Here is a 27,665-nt window from a genome sequence, read left to right on the forward strand (position 1 = left end):
GAGAGGTAGATGGCAAAATGTAAGAGTGGAGTCATTGTCAGCAACCAGAACTTTCCATTCGCACCCCAAAGTTCAGTGTTCGCACCAGGACGCCCCTCCACACTGGGCCACCTGTTGTTTGGTAAAGGATTTGCAAGGGCAGCTGTGGGGCCCTGGCGGGTGGGTGTTACCTTCAGACAGCATGCTCAGGGCTTCGTCAGAAGTCTGCCCACCGAGTCTCGACACCTTTCTGGAATCGGGGGTTTCGTGGGGCTCGTGGGAGCCCCTCGGAGCCGGGTGAGCCCCCTCGGCAGCCGAGGTGGTCAGCGATTCCCACTGGATCTCCTTCCTGGGAGACTGAAACTCCAGGCTGCACCCTACCCAGCCGTAGAAGGCCAGCGACAGGAGAAATCCCTGGGCTGGATTCAGCATCCCCTGCGTGGACAAGGAGACACGGCGGTGAGTGTGGCACACCAGGCATCAGCGCACTCCGCTGTCAGAGCGACAAAGTCCGCTGGGACACAGGCACTTGATAGTGAAGTCCCCCCACCTCCCACCCCCCTCGGCCAGAGTGCCTCTGCGTCCTGCGGCCTTCCCCCTTGCACTGCCAAGGCAGAATTTGACTTAATAACAGTTCTTGAGACTGAAAATGAGTCTGGGAAACATCCCTGCACTTGTGTGTAGTAAGAACACATACGGGCCAGGCGCAGGGGCTCACGCCTGTAATCCTAGCACTCTGGGAGGCTGAGGCGGGAGGATTGCTTGAGCTCAAGAGTTCGAGACCAGCCTGAGCAAGAGCGAGACCCCGTCTCTACTAAAAATAGAAAAAATTAACCAGTCAACTAAAAATGAAACAAAAAATTAGCCAGGCATGGTGGCGCATGCCTATAGTCCCAGCTACTCAGGAGGCTGAGGCAGGAGGATCCCTTGAGCCCAGGAGGTTGAGGTTGCTGTGAGCTGGGCTGACGCCATGGCACTCACTCTAGCCCGGGCAACAAAGTGAGACTCTGTCTCAAAAACAAAAAGAACACATACGGTTAGCCAAAGGAGCCAGGCCAGGCTCCAGACCGAAATGCAGGGACCCGAGGCTAGGGCTGGTCTTATCGGAAAGTCCTTGTGAATGAGATTTTCCCTAATTGGAAGCACCATAAATATCGATTCTGTGTAGCACAGAGAGCACCTCTCCACCCAGAACTCGTGCGTGCATGTCTCACTATGCATGCAATATAATGAAAACGCTGGGGGGGGGGGGGTCTACCCGGGGCGCTTCCACTGTGCCATCATTTCATGTATTTCCAGCCAATATTTTTATTTTTTTTATTTTTTTATTTTTTTATTTTTTGAGACAGAGTCTTGCTTTGTTGCCTAGGCTAGAGTGAGTGCCATGGCGTCAGCCTAGCTCACAGCAACCTCAAACTCCTGGGCTCAAGCGATCCTCCTGCCTCAGCCTCCCAAGTAGCTGGGACTACAGGCATGAGCCACCATGCCCGGCTAATTTTTTCTATATATATTAGTTGGCCAATTAGTTTCTTTCTATTTATAGTAGAGACGGGGTCTCGCTCTTGCTCAGGCTGGTTTCGAACTCCCGACCTCGAGCAATCCACCCATCCACCCGCCTCGGCCTCCCAGAGAGCTAGGATTACAGGCGTGAGCCACCGCGCCCGGCCCAATATTTTTTCTTATGTGTGTTTTTATGTAGTTGTAGTTGGTATAATTGTATATTCCTACATTTTCCACTTAATACTAGAGATTTTGTGATCATCATTTTTAACCTCTGGGAACATTCCATCAAGATGAAGGACCACATTGACTTAACCATCCCTTTTATTTCTTTTTTGGAAATGTGAGTTTCCTATAATGCTTTATAATTATGGATAACGCTACCAGGAATATCTTCATCTCTGCATGGTCTGAAATATCCCTTCAAGATCAATGCTGTGACGTTACGCAATTGACTGAAAGGTTTGACACTGCGCTGAACTGATTTACCGGAGTTGTACCATGGAATAACGATCCCAACAATGAATGAAGCAGCTAGCTGGCACACCAAGGCCAGATGCAGGCAGACCAGGAACCGGTTCAGCTCATTCTGTATTTAAATAACAATACGTTGTACTTCTGAGTGGTTCTGCTTCTTTTCTTTTTTTTTTTTTACAAGCAAAAATCTGAAATCTAGATTGACCTACCATAATAAACCACGTGGTCTTGGCTGCATTTCTAACAGGTTTCAAAGAGCCTCCATTGATGTCCGTTTGCATTTCAAGATAGAATAAAAGGCTCTCATTGATGATATTTGACAACCAACTGTTGGAAAGAAAATGGCCACAGGTAAAGAGAATGTTCAATAAGATTTGTTTTTTAATGCTGGGGTCAGGGAACAATCTCTACCCTGGCCTGAAAGTGCCAACTCTTTGGTGGAGAGTTGACTTTAGCAGTCAAAAACGACAAGGAGCCAGCATGCCAAGAAAGTAATTCAAAAACATAACTCCTCTCTAAAGCAGAGGTCAGCAAATCCTTCCAACGGTAACACTCGACACCACATCAGGGCGACAGTTCTGGCACTGTGTCACGTAACCCGGAATCCATTCTATGTTTGAGAAGTACCTAAAGGTTTGACAGAAAGAAACCAAAGCAAACCTATCTTGACATTTTTGTGTTGGAATTTTTCAATGTTATTCTAGGTGGGTCAGTGAAATTGGAAATGGTGAGCTGAGTGTATTTTTAGTGGGAGATTATTTATTTACGTCTCTCCTGGAGGGTTTCCAAATGAACCTCTGCATATCGGGTGAATTATTAACACCACAGGGCTTGCCCTGTCCTGCAAAGTATGGATTCACCACGGTGCAGCATGTTCGGATGCCAGTCTTTTTTGCATTGGTTACCGGTCAACTTTCAAAGCATCCACCTGAAGCATTTGTGCAGGACACCAGCGGTGGGGAAAACTGAGGACAGAAAAGTTGCTCGGCCTGTCCTCTGCGCCTCTTAACTGAGCCATGTGTCATCACAGATGTGATTCTGGCGTCAAGAATGGGGCAAACGGGTAAATGTAAAAAGCAGGGCCAAGCACTTTATTTTGCTTAACCCCAGCAGTGAGATGAGATAACCAGGTGCCCACGGTTGGGACATTTCAAAACCAAACCAGGAGCTGGTGTTCTAAGGGCTTTGTATAGAATTTGAGTAGATTTGAATATTTTTCCAGAAATTCCTGAATGTTGGACTTGCCCCCCTGTCCTCCATGCATGGCCTCAAAGGACACTCCCACAGCCTCGCAGATTTCCTGCGCAAAGACTCTTCCCCTTGCAACTTGCCGTTGCACTCGCAAAGGCGAAAGGCAAGGCATGTGCACGTCCCTCCCACTGGCAATATAAAAGTAGGAGATATCACTTATCTCCAGTGAGAATGGCCTTTATTAACAAGTCCCAAAACAATAAATGTTGGCATGGATGTGGAGAGACAGGAACACTCCTACACTGCTGGTGGGACTGCAAACTAGTTCAACCTCTGTGGAAAGCAATATGGAGATACCTTAAAGCGATACAAGTGAATCTACCATTTGATCCAGCAATCCCATTGCTGGGCATCTACCGAAAAGAACAAAAGTCACTCTATGAAAAAGACACCTGCCTCGAATGTTTATAGCAGCCCAATTCACAATTGCAAAGATGTGGAAACAGCCCAAGTGCCCATCAATACATGAGTGGATTAATAAAATGTGGTATATGTATACCGTGGAGTACTATTCAGCTATAAGAAACAACAGTGATATAGCACATCTTGTATTTTCCTGGCTAGAGCTAGAACCCATTCTATTAAGTGAAGTATCCCAAGAATGGAAAAAGAAGCACCACATGTACTCACCAGCAAATTGGTATTAATGGATCAACACCTAAGTGGACACATAGGAATAACATTTATCGGGTGTGGGGGGGGAGGGGATGGGTATACACATACACAATGAGTGCGATGCGCACCAAACTAAAGGATGGACACGCTTGAAGCTCTGACTCAAGGGGGGAGAAGGGGCAAGGCCAATATATGTAACCTTAACATTTGTACCCCCATAATATGCTGGAAATTTTTTTTTTTAAAGTAGGAGAAAGGTTACCAGATCATCAAAACCAGCATGATTTTGAAAAATCGGATCTTGATCACGGCTCCCATCCTTCTCTCGTTCTCGGTGTAAATGCCTTGTCTTCCTTTCAGCAGAGAGGCTACTGCAAAGAACAGAGAGGACTGTTTCCTGCCTGAAGTTCCGGAGACTGCGAGGCACAGAGGGCCAGCGAGGCAGAGCACTGCACACGGGAGCCCAGGGCACAGCCGGGACCTGGGGCTCTGACACGCCCCCCAGCGCCCAGTGGCGCCCTCACACACTCTAAGGATATTTGCTTTCAAAACTTTTACTTTAGGCCGGGCGCTGTGGCTCACGCCTGTAATCCTAGCTCTTGGGAGGCCGAGGCGGGCGGATTGCTCAAGGTCAGGAGTTCAAAACCAGCCTGAGCAAGAGCGAGACCCCGTCTCTACTATAAATAGAAAGAAATTAATTGGCCAACTGATATATATATAAAAAATTAGCCGGGCATGGTGGCGCATGCCTGTAGTCCCAGCTACCCGGGAGGCTGAGGCAGAAGGATCACTCGAGCCCAGGAGTTTGAGGTTGCTGTGAGCTAGGCTGACGCCACGGCACTCACTCTAGCCTGGGCAACAAAGCGAGACTCTGTCTCAAAAAAAAAAAAAAAAAAAAAAAAAAAAAAAAAAAAAAAAAAAAAAAAAAAAAAACTTTTACTTTAACATAATGTTAGATCTACATAAAAATGGCAAAGATAGCACAGAGAGCTCCTGTATAGCTGTCCCCTTACCCAGCTTCCCGCAACGTGAACGCTGCACACAGCCACGAGAGCTTTGTCACAACTAAGAAAGTAACAGAGGTACATTACTTTGACTTTATTTGGATTTTTCTAGTTCAGGAATTATATACATCAAGGTCTTGCTCTGTCGCCAGAGCTAGAGTGTAGTGGTGCAATCATAGCTCACTATTACCTCAAACTCCTGGGCTTAAGTAATCCTACAGCCTCAGCTTCCCAAGCAGCTGGGACAACAGGGGCGCACCACCACACCTCGCTGATTTGTCTATTTTTTGTAGAGACGGGGTATCACTATGTTGCCCAGGCTGGTCTCCAACTCCTGGCCTCAAGAGATCCCCTGCCTCAGCCTCCCAAAGTGCCACTGTGCATGGCCAGCAACTATGTTTTTAAGGGTTTGTTTTGTCTATTATAAAAATAATTCACAGGCCAGCTGCAGTGGCTCATAAGTGTAATCCCAGCACCCTGAGAGGCTGAGGAAGGAGGATTGCTTGAGCTCAGGAGTTCAAGATCAGCCTGAGCAAGAGTGAAACCCCATATCTACAAAAAATAGAAAAAAATTAGCCTAGTGTGGTGGTGAGTGCTTGTAGTCCCAGCTACTCGGGAGACTGAGGCAGGAGGATCGCTTGAGCCCAGAAGTTTGAGGCTGCAGTGAGCTGTGATGATGCCACTGCACTGTAGCCTGGGTGACAGAGTGATACTCTGTCTCAAAAAAAAAGAATTCGCTCGTTAAAATATTGAAAAAATTAAAATTTCTCCTTATAGACACTTAGAAAATATTTAAAAAAAGGTTTAGAGAAGTATTGACAAGTCCTGGTCCCTCCATCCAGAGACAACCACTGTTAACATCTTTGTGTATTTATTTCAGTCTTCTTCTCCTTTTTTTTTTTTTTTTTTTTTTTTTTTGAGATAGAGTTTCACTCTATCACCTGGGCTAGAGTGCCATGGCATCTTCCTAGCTCACAGCAACCTCAAACTCCTAGGCTCAAGTGATCCTCCTGCCTCAGCCTCCCCAGTAGCTGGGACTGCAGGCACATGCCACCACACCTGGCTAATTTTTTCTATTTTTAGTAGAGAAGGGCTCTTGCTCTTGCTCAGGCTGGTCTCCTGACCTCAAGCGATCTTCCCGCCTCGGCCTCCCAGAGTGCTAAGTTTCCCGGCGTGAGTCCCCATGCTGGCCTCAGTCTTCTTTCTATAAGTCATTTTCATTTGTTTGGTGTACTCGAATCACTATTTTTATGCAATTTTGTTAAAAACATGCTATGTTTATTAATAATATACTACATTTAAATGTAGATATGAAAAGTCTAGCTCAAAGAGCTGCAATCATTTCCTATTACGAGTGACAGAGTACTTTAAACCATGTTTTTAAAAGGTTCTACGATCAACAGCTGACCCTCCAAGCGCCTTCCGGTTGAGGCAAACTTCCTCATTCCCGCTCTGCCCTGGGGACCCTGGGCAGCCGGGCAGGCTGCAGGTCACTCCAGGCCACGCTTCTTTAGGAGGTGGCCGGGGCTGCACTGCAGGGCCCAGCCCCAGCCCAGAGGTCTCTCCCTGGCATTCCTCAGCTCGCGACATCGACATGACATCGCCATCGTCTTACCCAGTTCCAAGCTCTGCCTTCGACTCACTTCCTGTGCTCCGTGTCCCGCCTCCTGCCCCTCTGAGAAAAGGCGGAGGGCGAGTGTGGCCGTGACGGGAGCCTCCTCACTGCACACCCTGCGGCCCGCCCCTTCTGCCCCTGCGCACCCTGGCCCCAGGTGGCCAGCGACACTCGCGGGGCAGACCGGGATGGGCCCGGCACAGGACGGAAAAGTCCACTCGTCCTGGCCGGGAGCAATGTCAGCAAAGCCTTGCTCATGTCCCTTTATGGAACCTGCTGCTCTCCCCAGCTGTGTTCCATGTCTCTGGAGGGTGATGAATGAGGTCAACTGTCCTGGCTAATTCCGGAAGGACACCATTTGTCACTATCTGAGCCGGAGGCACGGGGCCGTACCCAGTGGCCGTGCACGCCGAGGACGGCCCTGTCATTTACCTGCGGCCACCGTCTTTTGGAACAGGATGGGGTTGGCCACGAGCACCAGCAGCAGCGGCAAGTACGTGGTGACGTAGTGGGGGATGGCGTGGTCCAGGCCCCTCTCACACCTGAGGGAGGAAAACGCGTCATTCTGTCGTTCTTCTCAGAGGCAAGGCTGTGGCTGACATGCAGCTGCTCATCTGGAAGCCCAGAGAAGAGGGACATGTCTGCTTCTGACTCTGCCCAGAGGAAACCCGACTCATTTCTCGTGTCTGGAACAGGCCATACATTGCAGGAGGGTCAGGCAGGTGGGTCACGTTTCTGCCTCATACGTGAGAGGCCCTCGAAGGCGTCCCGCCACGGCAGCCTCTCAAGTCACCGCTGGGAAAAGATAGGAGCGGAAAAGACACTCTGGGCTGGTGGATTCCAGAGTTCCGGTAGAGATGGAGGCCCTCGTTAACTGGTTAGGGCTGGGGCACTTCCTGCGTGGCTTGGCAATAGCGTGAATGAGACCTGGCCCCTCTCCTTGGGCAGCTCAAAATATGCCAGCTGCACCTCTCCGAGGGCGCTCGCTGTCCCATGGTTAAGGGGACAATCGGCTCAGAGGTTCGCATCAGGGCAAAGGACGAGGATTTCTATGGAAGGGTCCGTGACTCACTGGCCACCACAGGACGTGGTGGGAGCCCTACGCACGCGTGTCGCTGTGGTAGGCTAAGAAGCGCACAGTGTGGGAGAGCAGACAGGCCGTGCAGAGGATGGGACAATTGCGGGCCACAGGAGAGAGGACGGCTCCGAGAGAGGGAGGCAGCAAAGCAGACGACCAAGCAGCTTCGTGGCCACAGAGGTGGGGTGGCAAAAGCGGGTGAAAGCACTCTTGTTTTGATATCCATGGAGTGGTCGGCCCAGAAGGGGGGGCAAGGCAGAAAATGGAAAAGAATCAGGCAGGAAAAATGCAGTAGGCATCTCCTCTGGCCCTCGGAAGCATGACTGTGCCTCCTTGCGATGCCACCTTCTTCTACTGGGCGCTGTCCCCTCAGCTGGGAAGGCTGAGATGCGTCGGACAGGCTTGGGGAGAGAAAGGGAAACAAGACAGGAAGACAAGCGGCTCCAGTACAAAGACAGAAGGTGAATGACAAGAGCGTGAGGCTGTGAGCCTCAAGAATGCCGAGAACCCCGGGTCACGGGATGTGAGGATGCAGCGATGATCGAGGCTGCCGATGATCGGCAGCCACGCCTGCCAGTCTCTGCGTTGGGCACAGCCGAGCTGACAATAGCAGCTCCCGAAGACCCCGGGAGCACCCTGGGCTGCGCGCTAGCCCTGCCGCAGTGGCCGCGCGGGCAACTTTGCCAGGAGTCTTCAAGGTGCCACGGGTGAGGGACAGAGACCCCCTTTCCAATTAAGTGCATTCTGTTATAGCCAGTGTGACACTGTGTCTGCCCTGTTAGGGTCCCCCAGGAAAGCAGAGTGTCCGGAAGGGTTACACAGAACTCCCTGTTTGTGTTCACAGTTGACAAGACAACACCGGTTTGGAGACATCTAAATGAGTAGCTGCAAGAAGCTGAAAAAGGGGTAGAAATGATCTATGCCATTGGTCGGCAAACTTTCTCTGTAAGGGGACAGTTGGTAAATATTTTCAGCTTCCCGGGCCACACGGTGGTGTCTGTTGCCGCTACTCGGCTGTGATGTTGTCGTGCAAAAGCAGCCAGGGGACATAGACAAATGCGTGCAGCTGCATTCCAATGAAACTCTCTGTACAGAAACAGGCGGAGCCGAGTTAGTCCTGGGGGCTGTGCTGTGCTGGTCCCTGGTCTACACAGCCCTAGAATCGCAGACAAAGCGACACTGTCCACCTGTGTTCCAGGTTTACCCTGGAAGTTAGAGTGCGTAGCCTTGCGGGGAGGCTTCGCAGCCCAGGATTGCACGGACAGGAATCCAAACGTGAAGAAGCCGTTTCGGCAGCCACGCCTGCCTGTCCCTGCGTTGGGCACAGCCGAGCATGCAGGAGGAAGAGAAGTGAGGACGTGCAGGGAGCGGAGGCACAGGACGCGCTCTCCCCAGGGCTCCTGTCCCCTGTCCCGCATCCTCCCGAGTCAGAGTGTCAAACTCACCTGCTCCCGCAGAGGAGGCGTGGAGAATACAGATTAAAGAGAGGGCGTGAGGAAGCCGCACCAACACGCGGGCACACCTAAAACTCGGACACAGACTGACGCGGAGGGTTACAGCAAAGCCTTGCACACGTGCGCACAGGCGCCTGGGCACACAGTCAGGAGGGGCAGAGGCGGGGACACGGCCACACGGTGCAAGGGACTGCAGCGAGCCCTCCGGGTCCTGGCTGTGAGCGCCACACCCGGTGGCCCCAAGACAATGGCCGGACTCTGTGTGTCAGGGCCCCTGTCGGAGAGCACAGCACAGGCCAGGGATTGCCCCCGCCCCGGGGGCCCGGGGAGTCCGGCCTACCTGGACACGGAGGGGTAGTACAGCATGGCGGCTCCCTCCACGCACAGCAGGGTGGCCAGGCCCCACGCCATGATGTGGTACAGCAGCACGGTGCTAGGACACAAGCACAACGGCGGCCGCGGCTCAGGGGCGCCCAGCGGTCCCGCCTTGGAGCTGCCAGACCAGCAGCTCCGGAAAGGTCAGGACCACGCACACAGAGCAAAACCCGCCGCAACGTTTCCTTGTGTTGCTGCTGAGGATTTTTAATTTTTTAATTCAGGTGAAATTCACATAACATAAAATCACCCATTTGAAAGGGAACAATTCAGTGGCCTTTAGTAGACGCACAGTGCTGTACAGCCATCGCCACTGTCTAGTTCCAAAATGTTTTCGTCATCCCAAAGGAGGCCCGGTCCCCACTGAGCCCTCCCTGCCCTCCCCCACCACAGCCCCCGCAACCACTGACCCACTTTCCGTCTCCATGCACATGTCACACAAATGGAAGCAAATGCTACGTGGCCTTTTGTGCCTGGCTTCTTTCCACGCGCATGATGTTTTCGAGGTTCACCCACGTGGTAGCAGGTGTCAGAGCTTCATTCCTTTTTATGACTGAATCCATTCTGTGGTGCGGACAGACGGCACTCTGTCCATCCATCCATCCATCCAGCGATGGATGTTGGGTTCTTTCTACCTCTGAGCCACTGTGAATGGTGCTGCTGTGAACACGCGCGTACAAGTACTTGCTTGAGTTCCTGCTTCCAATCTCAGGGCTGCGCACCCAGGAGTGCAACTGCTGGGTCAGATGGTATTTCTGTGTCTAACTTTTCGAGGAAATGCCGAACTGTTTCCCACAGTGGCAGCGCCGTTTCACCACCAGCAGCGTAGAAGGGTTCTCATCTCTCCACACCTTTGCCACACTTATTTCACAACTTTCATCATAGCCATCCTGGTGACAGTGGCTGCAACTTTTGAGATTTGATGTAAACAGGACCCAGTCTGCACCAACGGTGGAATAGGAAATTCTGCCTATGGCACCCTCTGATGGCATTTTCTAGTTCTCACATGCTATGATCTGAATGTGTGTGGCCCCTTAAAATTCATGCTGAAACCCTCACCCCAAGGTGATGGCGTGAGGAGGCGGGGCCTTTGGGAGGTGATGACATCATGAGGGTGGAGCCTCATGGATGGGATTAATGCCCCTATAAAGGGACCCCAGAGAGCTCCCTCGCCCCCTCCACCACGTGAGGACACAGCGAGAAGGTGCCATCTGTGAACCAGGAAGTGAGTCCCCACCAGACACAGCCCCTGCCACGCCGGGATCTTGCACTTCCAGCCTCCAGAGCTGAGAGCATTACACACCTGTTGTGTATTGGCCACCCAGTCTGCAGTATCTGTTACAGCAGCCTGGACACCATGTGATAGGCCAGGTGCTCACGCGGTGCTCCTGCCCACCCTCCACACCTACCCAGCCTCAGCCCAGGAAGATGCCCTGAGGCAAAAAGCTCTCAACCCTGAATCCAGACATCTAGCTGATTACTAGCAGCACTGCCTCGGCCAGACCCGCTTCTCAGAGCATCCCTTGGGGTGCTCTTCCCACCCATGGGCACAATAAAGCCCTCTGTGGCCGGCCTGTGCCACTCTAGCAGGGCCCTGCCACTTTCTGCTACTTCTGTTGCCCTTCAAGGCAGGATGGCCTGCAAATTATATCTCAAGTGAAAACAGAGCACAGAGCTATATGGGCCATGTGTCCCCGTTAGCATTCATTGGCTGAACGTTTATTGAGCAAGAGACCATGCCTGAGGTAGGCAATGGAAACACTAAGAATAAAACAAAGACCCTGCCCTCGGGGATGACCACCTGGAGAAGGTGACAAACAAGAAGCAGAGTAATGTCCCCATCCCTCCCATTGCTGGGGGGAGGGGAGGGCCTGGCTGGGGAAAAGAATTTACATGAAATCAACTTCACAGCTGTGATTAATCTGAGACATGAGATTATGTTTGTCAACTAAAGTGGCCAAACACTCGTGATAGACCCAATAAGGCCTCACAAGGATGTCCCTGTCCTAACCTCCAGAACTTATGTGACTATGTCCTCTCATATGACAAAAGAGACTTTGCGGGTGTGATTAAGTTAAGGATTTCTGAGACAGGGAGATCACCCCGGATTAACGGGGTGGGCCCTAACCAATTGCCAGAATCCACCAGAGCAGGGAATCTCTGTGAGGACGTGGGAGGTGAGAGTTTGGGAAGGACGTGACCCACCACTGCTGGCTTCGGAGATGGAAGAAGAGGCCCCGAGTTAAGGAAAGCCAGCTGCTTGTGGCAGGTGGGAGCCCAGAGTGGCGGAGCAGGGAGGTGGGAGGAGGAAGGGCAGGCAGGAGGGTGGTGCGGTGAGGCCCAGGGCCCAGAACTCTGTGGGCCACAGGACAGCGTCAGTTTCAGTCTAAGTACAATGAGAATCCACTGGTGGACTCTGTAAGGCTGGTGGCAGGCCTCCTCCTCTACCTAGATCAAAAAAGAAAAGGCTCACGAGACCAGACTCTCCAAGGACAAAACTGCCAGGCCCCCTGAGAGGAACCACACCCAGATGTCCATCCGGATGAGAACGTTTTGGCTCCTGGATTCCGCAAATACTACCAGCCCCTCCTATTTCTCAATGACCACCAAAGGTCACCCCAGCTCTTCCCGCCAAAAATCCCTAACCTGGCCCAAACGGTATAAAAGGCGGCAGCCACTTCAAATGGAGGCAACTTCTGCCCCCCCCCCTCTCCTGGGGCCCCAGAACCTCGTCCAGGAGTACTAAATAAAGCCACGTGGTTTTCCACCCCCCCCCCTTTTCGCCACCGCTGCAAAACCTTACGGACTCTTCATTTTTTCAAGAAAATATTGCAGTAAGGTAAATCTTAAAGCTTGAAAAAAACACAACAGAATCTGGGGGGAAAAAAACTGAGTAAAAAAAGGTGGTGGTTGTTGGGGGTAGATTTGGGAAGAAATCAGGCAATGACTGTGACGCCAGGGTTTCTGGAAACATGACAGAAGGGAGGAAAAGAGGGAATTCTAGGTTTTATCTACTTTCTCTGTACCGCCTGCTTCTCGGGCATCAAAATGGATCCAGAGGGGTCTGCACCAAACCTTGCCCTGAACCCGGGGTGTCCCACCAGGAGGATGTGAACCTGACCCAGCTGGGGGCCCCCGGGCTGTCTGAGGCCTCCCAGCACCGGGCTTGCCCCACAAGCAAGGAGCTCCCAGCCCGTCCCTTCTGGAATTCCTCTCCAGACCGAATGCCCTGGCGCACCCATCTGAGTGCTCAGCCCTCATGGGCAGGGGCCTCTCCAGAACCCAGAGGGACCCGGATGGTCCCCAAGGAGGCGGCTTTCCTTCCTTGCCTTCCTGCCTCCCCAGTCCCGCACAGGAGTGTTCCTGGACCAGCCCTGTCACTCATCTCTAGTCCCCCGCAGCCTGCCCGCTCCCCCAGCGCGTGAGCCTTGGGCCTTCCAGCTGCGCCAGGAGGAGACAGAAGCACATCCCTGCGGAGCTGTCTGTCTGTCTGTCTGTCGGACAGGCCGGCCAGGCCAGCGCTCCCTGCCTCCTGGGCCCCACATCCCTCACCCCCCCACCAGGCTCCTGGCACACAGCACAACCCCCATCCCACTGGGACCTTAACTGCAAAGCTCAGCCGCGGGGACCAAGGGGCCTGTCAGGGCTGCAAGTGAGAAAGGACGCCTTTCTACAGGGAGAGAGAAGAGAAACAGTGGCACATGTGGGAAGAGAAACAGTGGCACATGGGGGAAGAGAAACAGAGGCACATGTGGGAAGAGAAACAGTGGCACATGTGGGAAGAGAAACAGAGGCACATGGGGGAAGAGAAACAGAGGCACATGGGGGAAGAGAAACAGAGGCACATGTGGGAAGAGAAACAGTGGCACATGTGGGAAGAGAAACAGAGGCACATGGGGGAAGAGAAACAGAGGCACACAGGGGAAGAGAAACAGAGGCACACAGGGGAAGAGAAACAGTGGCACATGCCGGAAAAGAAACAATGGCACACGCGGAGTGAGCTTGGGAGGAGAATAAACATTTTGTGGCCAGCTCTATCTCCTAAGGAGCGGCTCCAACATACTTTCCTCCCACATTGTAACCAGTTCCCCGAGCGGCCCTTCCCTTCCTGGCCGGGCTGGGCTGGGAGTGGGCGGGTGGGGAGGTCTCAGCCACGCAGGGTCTTGCCCAGGACCAGTGGCTTTGTGGGAGACCCAGATAACCTAGGCAGTGGCCTCCGAAAGGCACTGGCCTGTTGGAGAGTGCAGCATCGCTCCCACTCTGTGCAAACGCCGGGCGGTTTCCACGTCCAGGCACCCGAAGGTCCCCCCACCCCCTGCCCCCCCAGGCCCTCTTTCCTCTCACACTGCCATTTTCACAGAGCAAGCAGTGCCTTCGATTCCCAAGCCTGTTCCAGGATCCCAAGTGCCTTCTGGTACTGTTTATAGCCTGTATATCCCACACCTGGGACCAGAGTAGTCATTTAAATTTTAACTTTAAATCTGTCTTCATGACATTTCTTAGGATTCGGATTTAAAAAAAAAATATTCCTGTGCCAAAGAAAATATCTCAGCACTGAGAGGCTCTAGAAAGGAATGTGGAGCTTAATCCACCCGTACCTGCAACGCCTGGCCCTCTGCCCTGGGATTGGTCAGGACACCCCCGTCCCCACCCTCCAGCTGCCATCTCTTAATGGCCACCTGCAGATTCAGCTCCACCCACGGCTCGGGAAACAAGCTGCCTCTTAAAAGAGGAGCTACAAGGCTTTTGAACCCACACTCTCAGCCCTGGTTCAGACCATCAGTGGTGTCCCCTTGAGACCTCACACGCAGCCTCCAGGAAGTGGGACCTGTGCCAGCTAGGAGCTGGGGCCTGGTCTCCATGGCAGCTGAGCACCTGTCCTCTCTCTCTTTCCTGTGCCTGTTCCTCTTTGCCGGGAGAGCCCACTTCACTCCCCAGAGACCGTCGTCCTGGTCCTGGAAACCCGCCCTTGTTCTTGTGCTTGGGAGGTGTCTGGATGCTTCATGTCCTCAGACGTTCCCTTTTTGCATGATGGGGGTCCCCGCGGCCACACTCTGCCCAGCATCCTCTGGACTCCAGCACCCGCAGCGTCCTGCCTTCTGGACGCTGAGCTCCAAAATGAATTCCCAAACAGTCTCCTGGGGATGAGGAAGGCTTCGTGACTGCCTGTCCCAGCTTCTAGAGCTCCGCCTGTCCTCTGGGTCCACACAGTTCTCAGACTGCCCCGTCGGACCCCATCCACCGCTGCCCACCCCACCTCCCACTATAGGTGAGGATGAAGTGGTATTATACACCCTCCTGTGACTGCAGGGGCAATACTCTTCTCCCAGCTTCCCTGTGGCAGTCTGCGGTCCCTCTTCTCTCCGTAACAGGCCATCTGTGAGACCTCCAGTTGTGTTAGAGCTCTGATCCCTCCAACACTGATTGAGGGGTGCACACACTGATGGTGCAGGCTTTAGGGCCAAGGCCTTCTTAAGGGAGAAGGCTGCTCATTGCCTACCCAAAGGCATTCTCTCTTTTTCCCTCAGTAACATTATCTGGATGTCACACAGAGCTGCAGCTCACAGACTATATTGTCTACCTCCTCTAGCAACTAAGTGTAGCATGAAGCTAAGTTCTGGCCAATAATATATAGGTGGCATTATGCAAAACTCCCAGGGACACTGTTTAAGACGGGCTCAGGGGAAAACAGGCCACTTTTGCCTTGCTCTCTTCCTCCTTCCTGTTGCCTGGAATGAGCAGGTCTGATGGCTGGAGCAGCAGCAGCTATACTGGGCCATGACATCTTGCCAATGGAAGTCACACCATAGGATGGTGAAGCAGGAAGACAGAAGTAACCTGCATACCTGACGTCCATCATTAGAGTCCTGGATTGTCTATCTCTGGACTCCTTTAGCATGAAAGAGAAACTCCTATCTTCTGCAAGTCACTATTATTACATATATTTTATGTAGCCAAAACTAATCCTCACTGACACGCCTGGTTGGCTGGCTTTGGCCTTGACTATCTTCCCTAGAGAATTTTCATGACCAGGCATACCCAGGTTCTGTACTCATGTATAAGAGTTTGGGAGCTGCAGGAAAAAGGTGGAAGGGGCCGGGCGAGGTGGCTCACACCTGTAATCCTAGCACTCTAGGAGGCCGAGGCGGGCGGACTGCTCGAGGTCAGGAGTTCAAAACCAGCCTGAGCAAGAGCGAGACCCCGTCTCTACTATAAATAGAAAGGAATTAATTGGCCAACTAATATGTATAGAAAAAATTAGCTGGGCATGGCAGTGCATGCCTGTAGTCCCAGCTACTCAGGAGGCTGAGGCAGGAGGATTGCTTGAGCCCAGGAGTTTGAGGTTGCTGTGAGCTAGGCTGATGCCACGGCACTCACTCTAGTCTGGGCAACAAAGCGAGACTCTGTCTCAAAAGAAAAAAAAAAAGGTGGAAGGAACAAGAACAAAAAAATGAAGTAAACACTAAACTACAGGCCAAAGAGACCAAAGTTAATGGTGACGTGATAAACATAAAGAATGTCAATAATTTTAGAGCAGGGATCTACTAAGATTGCCCAATATATTCTATAACCTGCATATGATCTCTACTTGTTTATTGATATTGATTTTTTTGTTTGTTTGTTTGTTTGTTTTCGAGACAGAGTCTCGCTTTGTTGCCCAGGCTGGAGTGAGTGCTGTGGCGTCAGCCTCGCTCACAGCAACCTCAAACTCCTGGGCTCAAGCAATCCTTCTGCCTCAGCCTCCTAAGTAACTGGGACTACAGGCATGTGCCACCATGCCCGGCTAATTTTTTCTATATGTATTAGTTGGCCAATTAATTTCTTTCTATTTATAGTAGAGACAGGGTCTCGCTCTTGCTCAGGCTGGGTTCGAACTCCTGACCTCGAGCAATCCGCCTGCCTTGGCCTCCCAGAGTGCTAGGATTACAGGCGTGATGATATTGGTTTTAACAGTGAATTTGTTCAACAAATGGTGCTGGGACAACAGGGTACGCACATGCAAAAGAGTAAAGACGGACCCCTTCCTCATCTATACACAGAAACTAATTCAAAATGGACCTAAATAGACCTAAATGTAAGCATTCAAAACATAAGAAAACATAGGTATAAATCAAGGGTAGAGAACTTGTGGCCTTCTAGGTCCTTAAGTACAGCCTTTTGACTGAATCCAAATTTTACAAATATTTTTATTTTTATTAATTCTTTTTTGTTCATCTCTTATATTTTTATTTTTAAAATGAATGTATTTACAATACGAAGGAATAAAATAAGTTTTGACAAAATAATCCTCCCAGATCAACTGGCAAAATTAGAACATTAGTAAGCCATAAGGGTTAAACTGACGGCTGCTATGCACATGATTTAGTTCCGACTTCCCCGCCTGACCGACACCACTACCACAGGAGGCTGGTTGGTGAGAGTTTATGGGGGTCAAGGACAGCAGTCTGTTATCAGCTTTTGACAATGGTGCACTGTGTTTCTGTTTGAAGTGGAATTTATGAATAGTTGCACACCTCAACAGTATTTTTCAATTCTGTCTGCTTAACAGCCCATCATGTCAAAGAAGACCAAGAAAAGGCTGAAGGAAGAAAACAAATTTTTCAATGAGGATTGGGAATTGCAATATTATCTTGTTTCTGCTAACGATAAGATGATTTGCCTGCTTTGTGATACTGCAGTATGAACATTAAAGAAATTCAATGCTATCAGCATTATAACACTCATAAGGACCACAAATAGTTTAAATTAGAGGGAGAGGCTCAAAGGGTTATATTGCAGAAATAAAAAGATTAAAAGCAAAAGCAAAGACAATTCTTTCAAGCAGCAATAAGACCTGGAAATAATGCCACTGAAGCAACTTACAAAGTAGCTTAGATACTTGGGGAAAAAGGGAAGCCATTCAGTGATGTAGAAATTGTGAAAGAATACATTGTCTAAGTTGTAGGATGCTTAGACCCTGGTAACATTTCAAAATACAAACAACTGCCTCTTTCAAGGAAAACCACAACTCATTAGCAGCATGAATTAGCCTTCAACTTAACAGAATAACTTCATGCAATACTTCAAAAGAAAAATATGTGTTATTCAATTGCTTGGGATGAATCAACTGATACTACTGACTCAGCACAGGTTCTATACTTCATTCGGGTCATAACAGAAGATTTTTTTTGCTATGAAGAGTTAGTTGCAGTTGGGCGCGGTGGCTCACGCCTATAATCCTAGCACTCTGGGAGGCCGAGGATCATTTGAGCTCAGGAGTTCAAGACCAGCCTGAGCAAGAGCGAAACCCCATCTCTACCAAAAATAGAAAAAATTAGCCAGGCATGATGGCGCATGCCTGCAGTCCCAGCTACTTGGGAGGCTCAGGCAGAAGGATCGCTTAAGCCCAGGAGTTGGAGGTTACTGTGAGCTAGGCTGATGCCATGGCACTGTAGCCAGGGCAACAGAGTGAGACTCTGTCTCAAAAAAAGAGTTACTCACTTTGGGCACTCTTGCAAACAGAACACAGAGAATAGATATCTTCAACAACTTTCAAGATAAATGTTGCGAAATTGGTAAATTTAATGAGTGTATGTACAGACGGTGCACCTTCCATGACAAGAAAATATGAAGGGTTTATTGCACAGATAAAAAATTATTAACAGATCCAGATGCTATCATTTCTTTTCATTGTATCTTGCGCCAGCAAAATCTCTCTGCTAAAGCTACTATTTTAAGTGGCACTTGGCAACAAGTTACAAGTATTGTTAAATATATTCACACAAATGCAACACAGCATTGCCAGTTTTGTAACATGCTAAAGTTGAATGATGAAGTATTCAGTGTGGATTTGCTGCATCATGTGACTATCACTATCATTTTAGCCAAAATTTTATCTCTATGAAAATAGATAGTTAAATTTTATGAAGAAGAGAATCAGCAGTGTGAATTATTAAGATTTCTATAGGAATGCAGCATTTCTGCACAATATGTCAAATCAAAACAACCTGAATATTTCTTTGCAAGGTAAAACTAAGTCTATATATGATATGTGGCAAAAATTCTAAGCATTTCAAAACAAGCTACTTTTTTTTCAAAACACTCCTTCAAAAGGAATGTTTGGATGAACATTTTCCCCATCAAGGACCCTAGCAAAGGTCCTTGATGAGCAAGATGATATATGGGAATCATTTGAAGAATAGGCAGTTGTTATAGACCAATTAATTGGAGGACACAATGAAAGGTTCACTGACTTTGAGAATCATGACATCACACTCAAATTAGCATTTTAGCCTCACCTAGCTGATATCATCAAGGCACTTAAAAAACTACAGATGGAATTGACTGAGCTCTCTGTAGATGATTTTAAAGTCATTGTTTGATGTTAAGAAAGATCCAATTGACATATGGAAAAATGCAGTAGAACACCCACATGTTCAACAACATGCCTGAAAAATGCTTTCTTGCTTTTCGACTACTTATTGCTGTGAATCTACATTCTCCTACTTAACCCAAATCAAGATGCCCCTAAGGTCACAAATGACCGACACCCATCTAGAGGATCAGTTGAAACCGCAGACCTCCATGCTGCAACCAAATATTCAAATGCTTTCCAACAAAAAGCAGACACAACAAAGTCATTAAAAGGTTACTTAACTTTAAAATTAACAAGTAGTTTTCATTTTTTGAAATTATTAAGTACATACTAGTTAGATTTTTACAAAATGTACATTTTTAAGTATATCTAATTGAAGTTTCTTCAATGAGGCCTTATTTGATCATAGCTAAATTAATGTGGCCTTCCAACATGAAAAGGTTGCCCACCCCTGGTATAAATCTTTGTGACCCTGGGTTAGGCAATGATTTCACAGAAAAGAAAGGAAAAGCATAAGAAAGCAAAGAAAGAAACAGAAAAAACTGGATTTCATCAAAATAAAAAACTTTTATGTAGGGGACTGACATATATTTTCCTAGTTTAAGAATTAAATTTAGTGAGTAATGTATGTGTTCTGCCCAGAGTGTTTGAAAGTAATGTGTTCTGGACAAGGCCCTTGTGACAAACACGGTTGCTGCCTAGAGGCATAACAATAGACCTAAGTTTCTGCATTGAGGCAAGAGCTGCCCAGCCCCAGGATAAGTGGAGGCCTGGAGGCCACACAATAAACACATTGTTCTTTTGATTGCTGCTTAATCCCATAAGATGGCTGGTTAGTCAATGATGGGTAAGACCCCTCAAGGGAGGAGTGACCTAAGCCAGGCACAGCCTCAGGGAATCAGCCTAAGAGAACTGGGGACGAAAAATGCCCCCTGTGGCGGCCTTGCCCAACCTTGCTAATCTCAGTATGTGATATATGCCTGGCGCCTCGAGCAACTGCCTGGAAACCTTGAGTCAGGAGACATCTGTGTCCTTAGGCTACATGTTCTGGAATTTATGGCTATCGCTGCCACGCCTGGGTGGGCATGTACAAGGAACTAACTTTGATTTTTAGAGTATAAAAATAAAACGACTGGTGCGTTCTGCGCGGCAGTCTTGTAACTGTCTTTGTGTGTGTCTGTGTGTCTTTTGTGTGTTCTATGTTCATCCTCCGTCCTGCAAATGGGCCACGACACTTTTATGCTTCAAAAGATACCACCAAATAAGTGTAAAAACAGCCCACAGAATGGGATAAAATATTTGTGAACTATATAAGATACTTGTATCTAGACTATATAAAGAACTCCTACAACTCAATCATAAAAAGACAAATATCCCAATTAAGCAATGGGCAAAGGAGTTGAACAGAGATTTCTCCAAGAAGTATACAAATGGCCAATAAGCATACAAAAGGATGCTCAACATCATTAGCCATCAGTGAAATCAAAAGCACAATGAGTTACCACTTCACACAATTAAAACAATTGGCTACAATTAAAACAAACAGATAATAACAAATGTTGGTGAGGATGTGGAGCAGTTGGAACCCTCATACATTGCTGGTGAGAATACAAAATGTTGCCCCCACTTTGGAAAGCAGTTTAGCAGTTTCTTACAAGGTTACAGCTAGAGATATGATGTGGCCCAGCAATTTCATACCTAGGTATATACTCAGGAATATATGATGAGATCTATGTCCACACAAACATTACAACGTTCATTGTGGCATTATTCCTAATAGCCAAAACAATGGAAACATCCTAAATGTCCAATGACTGATAAATGGATAAACAAAATATAGTATATCCATACAATGGATTATTATTCAACAATGAAAAGGAATTGTCTTAGTCCATTCAGGCTGCCACAACAAAATACATGCTGGGCGTGGTGGCGCATGCCTGCAATCCAAGCACTTTGGGAGTTCAAGGTAGGAGGATCACTTGAGGCCAGGAATTTGAAACCAGCCTGGGCAACAAGGTGAGACCCTATCTCTACAAAAAAATAAAAAATTAGGCTGGCACGGTGGCTGGCGCCTATAGTCTCAGCTACTCAGGAGGCTGAGGCAGGAAGATCACTTGAGCCCAGCAGTTGAAGGCTGCAGCTGCAGTGAGCCATCACTGAGCCACTGCACTTCAGCCTGGGTGGCAGAATAAGACTCTCTCTCTTTAAAAAAAATACTATAGACTGGGTATCTTATAAATAAAAGAAATTTATTTCTCACAGTTCTGGAGGATGGCAAGTGCAAGATCAAGGCGCTAGCAAATTTGGTGTCTGGTGAGGACTCACTTCCTGGTTCATAGACATCACCTTCTCACTGTGTCCTCACATGGTGAAAGGCGCAAGGGAGCTCTCTGGGGCTTGTTTCACAAGGGCACTAATCCGACTTATGACCTAATCACTTTCCAAAAGGCCCCACTTCTTAATACCATCACCTTTGGGGTTACGATTTCAACATATGAGTTTTGAGGGGACACAAACACTCAGACCACAACAGGAATGAGTACTGCCACATGCTGCAACATGGGCAAACCTTGAAAATGTTATGTACGCCGAGTTTAAAAAGCCAAGCACATAGGGTCATGTATTGTATGATTCCACTGATACGAAATGTCCAGAGTAAGTAAATCCCTAGAGACAGAAAGTAGATTCATGGCTGCCGGGGGCTAGGGGGAGGAGAAAATAAGGGTAAGTAATAACCAGCCGAGATTTGGGGGGCATAACTAAAATGTCATAACGCTGGATGATGGTTATAGTTGGACAATTATGTGAGTATACTAAAAACCACCAGATTTTACACTTTTAAACAGGTGAACTTTGTAAAGCTGTTAAAAAAAAAAAAGCAAAGGCTCCAACCAAAGGGGACCTGATTCAAGTGGACCATGACCTTGGTGGGGGGCAGAGAGGCAAATGCTTCCTGGACTTAGAGCCTGTCCTGCCACTGCCCAGCTTCTCTTTGTCCGTGAGGCTCTCTGTGTTGCTGTTTCCTCAACACGTGCGCACATACAGCTACAGCAACGGCTGACACAGATCGAGAGCCTCGACGGCCAGGCACTGCGCTCAACTATCCACACGGACTGTCACGTTTACGCAGGGGAGCAGCCCCCTCCCGCTCCAGCACTCTTGGGTCCCAGACTTGGCACGAACTATCAATACATACTTAGAATATTTTTCCTTGAACCTTCATACACAATGAAAACTTGTTTACATTCACGCCAATTCTATTTTAGTCTCAAATTTCTCTAGTCCCAAATTTATTGTGAATTACTTGTTTTTAAGGTTTTTAAATAGTAGTTTGAAACTGCCTTTGGCCTCTTATAAAAATTGATCTTCAACGGATGGTTCTAGACAGAGAGGCCAGCTGGCAGAGTCTGATGGACGGTGTCTGCCCTACTGCAAAATGCTTTGCTCAGTGATAGCTCCAAACTCTCCTCATAATAGAACCGGGCTGCAGCCCCTGCTTCTTTCCTCGGGGAATACCTCAGCCCCGCGGATCTCCGGATCACCAGGTAGGCGTCGACCGCATAGCAAAACAGCCACCAGAAGCAGGCGCTGTACAGCAGCTGGATCCACATCTGTAAGCAACAAGAGCCTGGGTGTGTATGCTTGTCTTGTCTCCTCGGCCAGACCTGACTAACGAACTTCACCTTCTGGTCCCACTGCACGCTCAGCAGGTGAGGGTCTAAGATTTGCGGTTTAAACTGGTATGAGGGCTCACTGGGGGCGTGCATGCAAAATATATATTTAATGATTTGTTTATATGTTTGCATATTCTAATCTATTTAAATATATATTTCATTAAGCAAAATACATCCAATATATTGATAACTTTTTTTTTTTGCCATCTGGTTTTGACTGTGGCCCTATTTCAGGCAAGGTGCACGTGGGTGCTGAGGGGTGGAGGTGGGGGAACAACACCTGAGTGTGCGGCAGCATCCCCCGGAAGGTTTGTTAAAACCCAGGTGGCTGACTGCGTTCCTGATCACCAGGTCTGGGGCAGGGCCTGAGAAGCTGCATTTCCCACCGACTGCCCTGGGTTGGTGCTGCTGCGGTTTGAGGCCCACAGCGCACCTGGAGCCCAGGTAGGGCGGAGGGTGGACCAAGGGGGGTGGGCTTACCGCGCTCCCCACGCAGAAAGCAGCAGGCCAAATGTCTGTCCCGTTCACATCAGAGATGCTTTCGACGAAATCTGGGCATGCCAACCACACCGTAGAGCGGATTACAATACCTGAGAGAGAATTAGATGGTTCTTTGTGTCTGATCGTAATTCAAATCTAAAGCTGACTCGCTGCTTTGTAAAAATGATTGATAGGTACCATGTTTCCCCGAAAATAAGACAGGGTCTTCTATTTATTTTTCCTCAAGAAGACACCCTAGGGCTTATTTTTCAGGGGATGTGTTGTTTTCCCCTCAAAGCCTCAGCTCGCAGCACGCACAGGATGGCCAGGACCTGATAGGGGGAGCCGACCTTGTTGGTGGGGCTGCCCGCACCTTTCAGTCACCTCTGGGATAGTAGCTGTCAGGATGGGGCAGATGAGAAGGGCTGCTCGTCTTCTTTCCGGCTCTGCGACGAAATGCATGAGTTGTGCAGATGCGCTGCATAGCCACGCCCATCACTAGGGCTTATTTTTGGGGTGGGGCTTCTATTGCACACATGCTTAGAAATCCTGCTACGGCTTATTCTATGGGTAGGTCTTATTTTCGGGGAAACACAGTAGCTAGATAGTAAGGAGGTAGGAGGAGTGAATGAAGTAAGAAAGAAAGGAAGGAAGGAAAAAAAGGAGGGAGGAAGGGAAAAAGAACAGAAGAAAGAAAGAAAGAGGGAGGGAGGAGGAAAGAAAGAAAGAAAGTATGTCTATTGGTGGGTGCAGAGAAAGAACAAAAGAAGACTGAGTTACTCAGAAAGTTACTCCTACAGCAGCAGCAAAGCAAACCTGGGCACTTTGATTTCAACTTAAATCACTGTTAGCCACAGTCTCACCCCAATTTCTTTGTTTACTCGGCATTACAGAACCACTATGCGACTAGCAATCTATTTCTCAGCTGCATTTTTAATGTCCGTGTTAATTATTCCTCATATAAAAAAGAGTCATTCAAAAAGCACAATTCGGAAGTTTTAATATATAGTTCCCTCATTCTTTGTAAAAATACATTTAAGATTTTCACAAATTAGCTCTCAACAATTTGCTTCTAACATTTATTATTTGTGAGTTCCCCTTGCTATTACGGTAGACACAAACATCTAACACTCAAAACAATACACACACGCATGGAATATATTACGGTACTTTGTTAGGTAATGCAATACCCTTTGTTTAAACTTGCACTCTGTAACGTACTGCTAAAGGAAAACTGGAAGCAATACAAAGCTACACGCTATGTATTAGTGTATACTAGTGTACATGTAACATACTACTTGACACGCACTATGCAATACACTATTGAACACACACCATGCAATACACTACTAAACACACACTGTGCAATACACTACTGAATATGTACTATGTAACACACTACCAAACACTATGGAATACACTGCAATACACTACCAAACACACACTATGGAATACAGTACCAAACACATGCTATGTGATACACTATTAAACATAAACTATGCAATACACTACTGAACACATATTGAGTAACATACTACTAAACAGACACTATGGAATTCACTACTGAATCCATTATGGAATACACTACTAATAATATAGTACGTAATACCCTACTAAACACAGAGTATTTACTACACTCCTGAACACACACTATGTAATATACCACTAAAGGACAACCGTGGACACTGAAAAGCTTAAGATAGATCTTCTCATTATCAAGCCACTGCTAATAAAATAATTCCTTTCTTCTGTAAAGTGCCTTAAAATTTTCAGCATATACCACTCCTTTGAGCTTAAGAAAAGCCCGATGCAGTACCAATTCAAATTTCTTATTTTTCAGTAAGGGGTCCCGACCACGCAGCACTCCCTGACTTCCACTTCTGCCCGTTTGCCCACGACGTCATCGCTTCCGTTCTAAGGCTAAAGGATATGCAAGTATTATTCACTAACCATGAAAAGATGTTTAGGTACATCTTTATTTCCATACATTCAAGTTACAGAAACTAAATTACTATGAAGACGCTTTTCCAAAGTGATTTAGTGGAACTAGGAAAAAAACCAATTTTGATTGACTTGTGCTGTGCCAGAATCATTTTATCCCTAATGGAAAGGGAATGTTGCTTCCTCATCTCGTTCCTCAAGCCTGAGAAAGCAACCTGAGGTTGCACAGAATTATTTGGACTCAAAGTTCTTGAGTGTCTCCAGTCAAATCTTTGGCACTCTGCACATAGGACAGGACTGGCTCCTGGGACACACAGCCAACTGTGCCCAGACACCTGCTCAAGGTGGGGTACAAAGGGCAGTTAACATATACTTAGGCCGGGCGCTGTGGCTCACGCCTGTAATCCTAGCTCTTGGGAGGCCGAGGCGGGCGGATTGCTCAAGGTCAGGAGTTCAAAACCAGCCTGAGCAAGAGCGAGACCCCGTCTCTACTAAAAATAGAAAGAAATTAATTGGCCAACTGATATATAGAGAAAAAATTAGCCGGGCATGGTGGCGCATGCCTGTAGTCCCAGCTACTTGGGAGGCTGAGGCAGGAGGATTGCTTGAGCCCAGGAGTTTGAGGTTGCTGTGAGCTAGGCTGACGCCACGGCACTCACTCTAGCCTGGATAACAAAGCGAGACTCTGTCTCAAAAAAAAACAAAACAAAAAAAACCCATATACTTAACAGCCTTTGCTTCAAGGACAAACATTACCGGAAAATACATTTTCAAAATGGTCAGCACCTATCAGCCAATTGCAAAGGGTGGACAGTATTTGGATCTTTATTTGAACAAACCAACTGTAAAATAATATTTTTGAGACAAATGGACATACACTGATAATATTAAGGAATTGGTTTTAATTATTTTAAAGTGATAATGATATTAGAGATATATATGTTTAAAATTCTTATGTTTGAGAGCTCTACACTGAGATCCAAATGGACGAAATGATACAAAGCCTGGGATTTGCTTCAAATTAATCCAGTGAGGAGGGTGATGAGGGGTGTGGGTGAAGCTCGGTGAGGGGTACATGGAAATTCATTATATTTGCTTATATATAATAGACTACATTTATGTATGTTGGAAATTTTCCAAAATGAAAAGTTAAACAAAATGGCAGAATCTAGCTTAGAGGTCTGAAAAAAATGTCATGCTATAGTTTAAAGCAGATGTTGGCAAACTTGTTCTATAAAGAGGCAGATAGTAAATATTTTCGGCTTTGTGGGACATACTTTCTCCATCCACTGTTCAGTTTGCCCTCCTAGGGCAAAAGCAGCCCTAGACAATGCGTAAGTGCATGTGCACGGCATAGCTTCGACTCCTGAAACTTTATTTATGGTCACTAACATTTGAAGTTCATGTACAGTCCCAAGCCAGCAAATATCCTTCTTTTTTATTGAGACAGAATCTCACTCTGTGGCCTGGGCTAGAGTGCCATGGCGTCAGCCTAGCTCACAGCAACCTCAAACTCCTGGGCTCAAGCGATCCTCCTGCCTCAGCCTCCCAAGTAGCTGGACCTACAGGCATGTGCCACCATGCCCGGCTAATTTTTTCTATATATTTTAGTTGGCCAATTAATTTTCTTTCTATTTTTAGTAGAGACGGGTCTCGCTCTTGCTCAGGCTGGTTTTGAACTCCTGTCCTTGAGCAATCTGCCGGCCTCGGCCTCTCAGAGTGCTAGGATTACAGGCGTGAGCCACCTCGCCCGGCCAAATATACTTCTTATTCTAATTTTTAAAAAGACTTAAAATGCTTGTAACCCTAGCATTTTTGGAGGCCAAGGTGAGAGGATCACCTGAGGTCAGGAGGTCACCAGACTGAGCAAGAGTGAAAGCCCGCTCCACAAAAAATAGAAAAATTAGCAGGGGTTGGGAGGGTGCCTGTAGTCTCAGCTACTGGGAGGCTGAGGCAGGAGGATCGCTTGAGCCCAGGAGCTTGAGGCTGCAGTGAGCTATGATCAGACCACTGCACTGTAGCCAGGGCGACAGACTGAGACCCTGTCTCAAAAAAAAAAAAACAAAAAAACTTAAAATCTAAAACTATTCTTAACTCCTGTAGAGGAGGGGCAGCAGGATTTGGCCTGGGGGCTGCAGTTTGCACGCATGTGGTGTACAAACCAAACCTAAAAGGCCTGGACAAGGAAGGGTTTCAGGTTAAAAAACACTCTGGAAAGACTGTACGGTGCAAAAAAAGAGCGCGCGCGCGCACACACACACACACACACACACACACACACACACACACACACAGAGTGTTAACTGTTAGTCCCTCCTTGGTGCAGCTAACCAAAACCCACTGTCTGCTTAACTGCACTGTCTGAAGTTTCAGTATATCAAACACAATAAACTTATCTTTAAAAACTCAACGTCCCTTGGACATGAATTTTACCGACCATCTTGCTTTGCAGAATCACCTGGTCGTCGGTCGGATCCCTAGAGAGCCGCCTCCAGCTTCCAGCACGCGCCCTCCCGGGACACCCGTCACTTCTCAACCCCCGGGCCGCGCGCCCTCCCCGACACCCGCCAGGTCGCAGCCCGCGGGCCGGCGCCCTTACCCAGGCAGCCGAGCACATCGCAGACGGCGGCGGCGCGCAGGATGTGGACCGAGGCTGGCGGGGAGGTGGCGGGGGCGCCGGCACCCGCGGGCCGGCGCCGGGGCAGCAGCTGCAGGAGGCCCAGCGCCAGGCGGAGCGCGCCGCTGCCCAGGCACAGCGCGTGGAACGCCCGCGGCTGGAAGCTCAGCACGAGCTGCGTGGCCGCGTCCCGCGTGGGGCAGCAGAAGGTCCCCAGGCGAGGGGAGGCCATGGCCCTGCTGGGGGA

The 27,665-nt window shown here is 48.4% G+C and overlaps 1 protein-coding gene across 1 annotated transcript; it reads right to left on the reverse strand.

Moving 5' to 3' along the window:
• GPR143 (G protein-coupled receptor 143) lies at positions 1-27,665 on the reverse strand. Its single transcript, XM_012782454.3, has 8 exons — positions 27,401-27,665; positions 22,861-22,970; positions 22,223-22,317; positions 9,314-9,406; positions 6,874-6,983; positions 4,085-4,193; positions 2,166-2,283; positions 1-414 (listed from the first exon to the last, which is right to left on the reverse strand). The coding sequence occupies exons 1-8, from the start codon at positions 27,648-27,650 to the stop codon at positions 73-75; spliced, it is 1,227 nt and encodes a 408-aa protein (XP_012637908.2). The 5' UTR covers positions 27,651-27,665; the 3' UTR covers positions 1-72.

The sequence above is a fragment of the Microcebus murinus genome, chromosome X, assembly GCF_040939455.1.
Source record: "Microcebus murinus isolate Inina chromosome X, M.murinus_Inina_mat1.0, whole genome shotgun sequence".
Classification (NCBI taxonomy): domain Eukaryota; kingdom Metazoa; phylum Chordata; class Mammalia; order Primates; family Cheirogaleidae; genus Microcebus; species Microcebus murinus.

Excerpts from the sequence above, each read along its gene's own strand:
- GPR143 (XM_012782454.3), bottom strand. The coding sequence starts at position 27,650 with ATGGCCTCCCCTCGCCTGGGGACCTTCTGCTGCCCCACGCGGGACGCG. Across the intron at positions 2,284-4,084 it reads ATGCTGGTTTTGATGATCTG|TTGGTTGTCAAATATCATCA; the intron begins GTAACCTTTCTC and ends TCTTTCCAACAG. Across the intron at positions 415-2,165 it reads AGACCACGTGGTTTATTATG|GGGATGCTGAATCCAGCCCA; the intron begins GTAGGTCAATCT and ends TTGTCCACGCAG.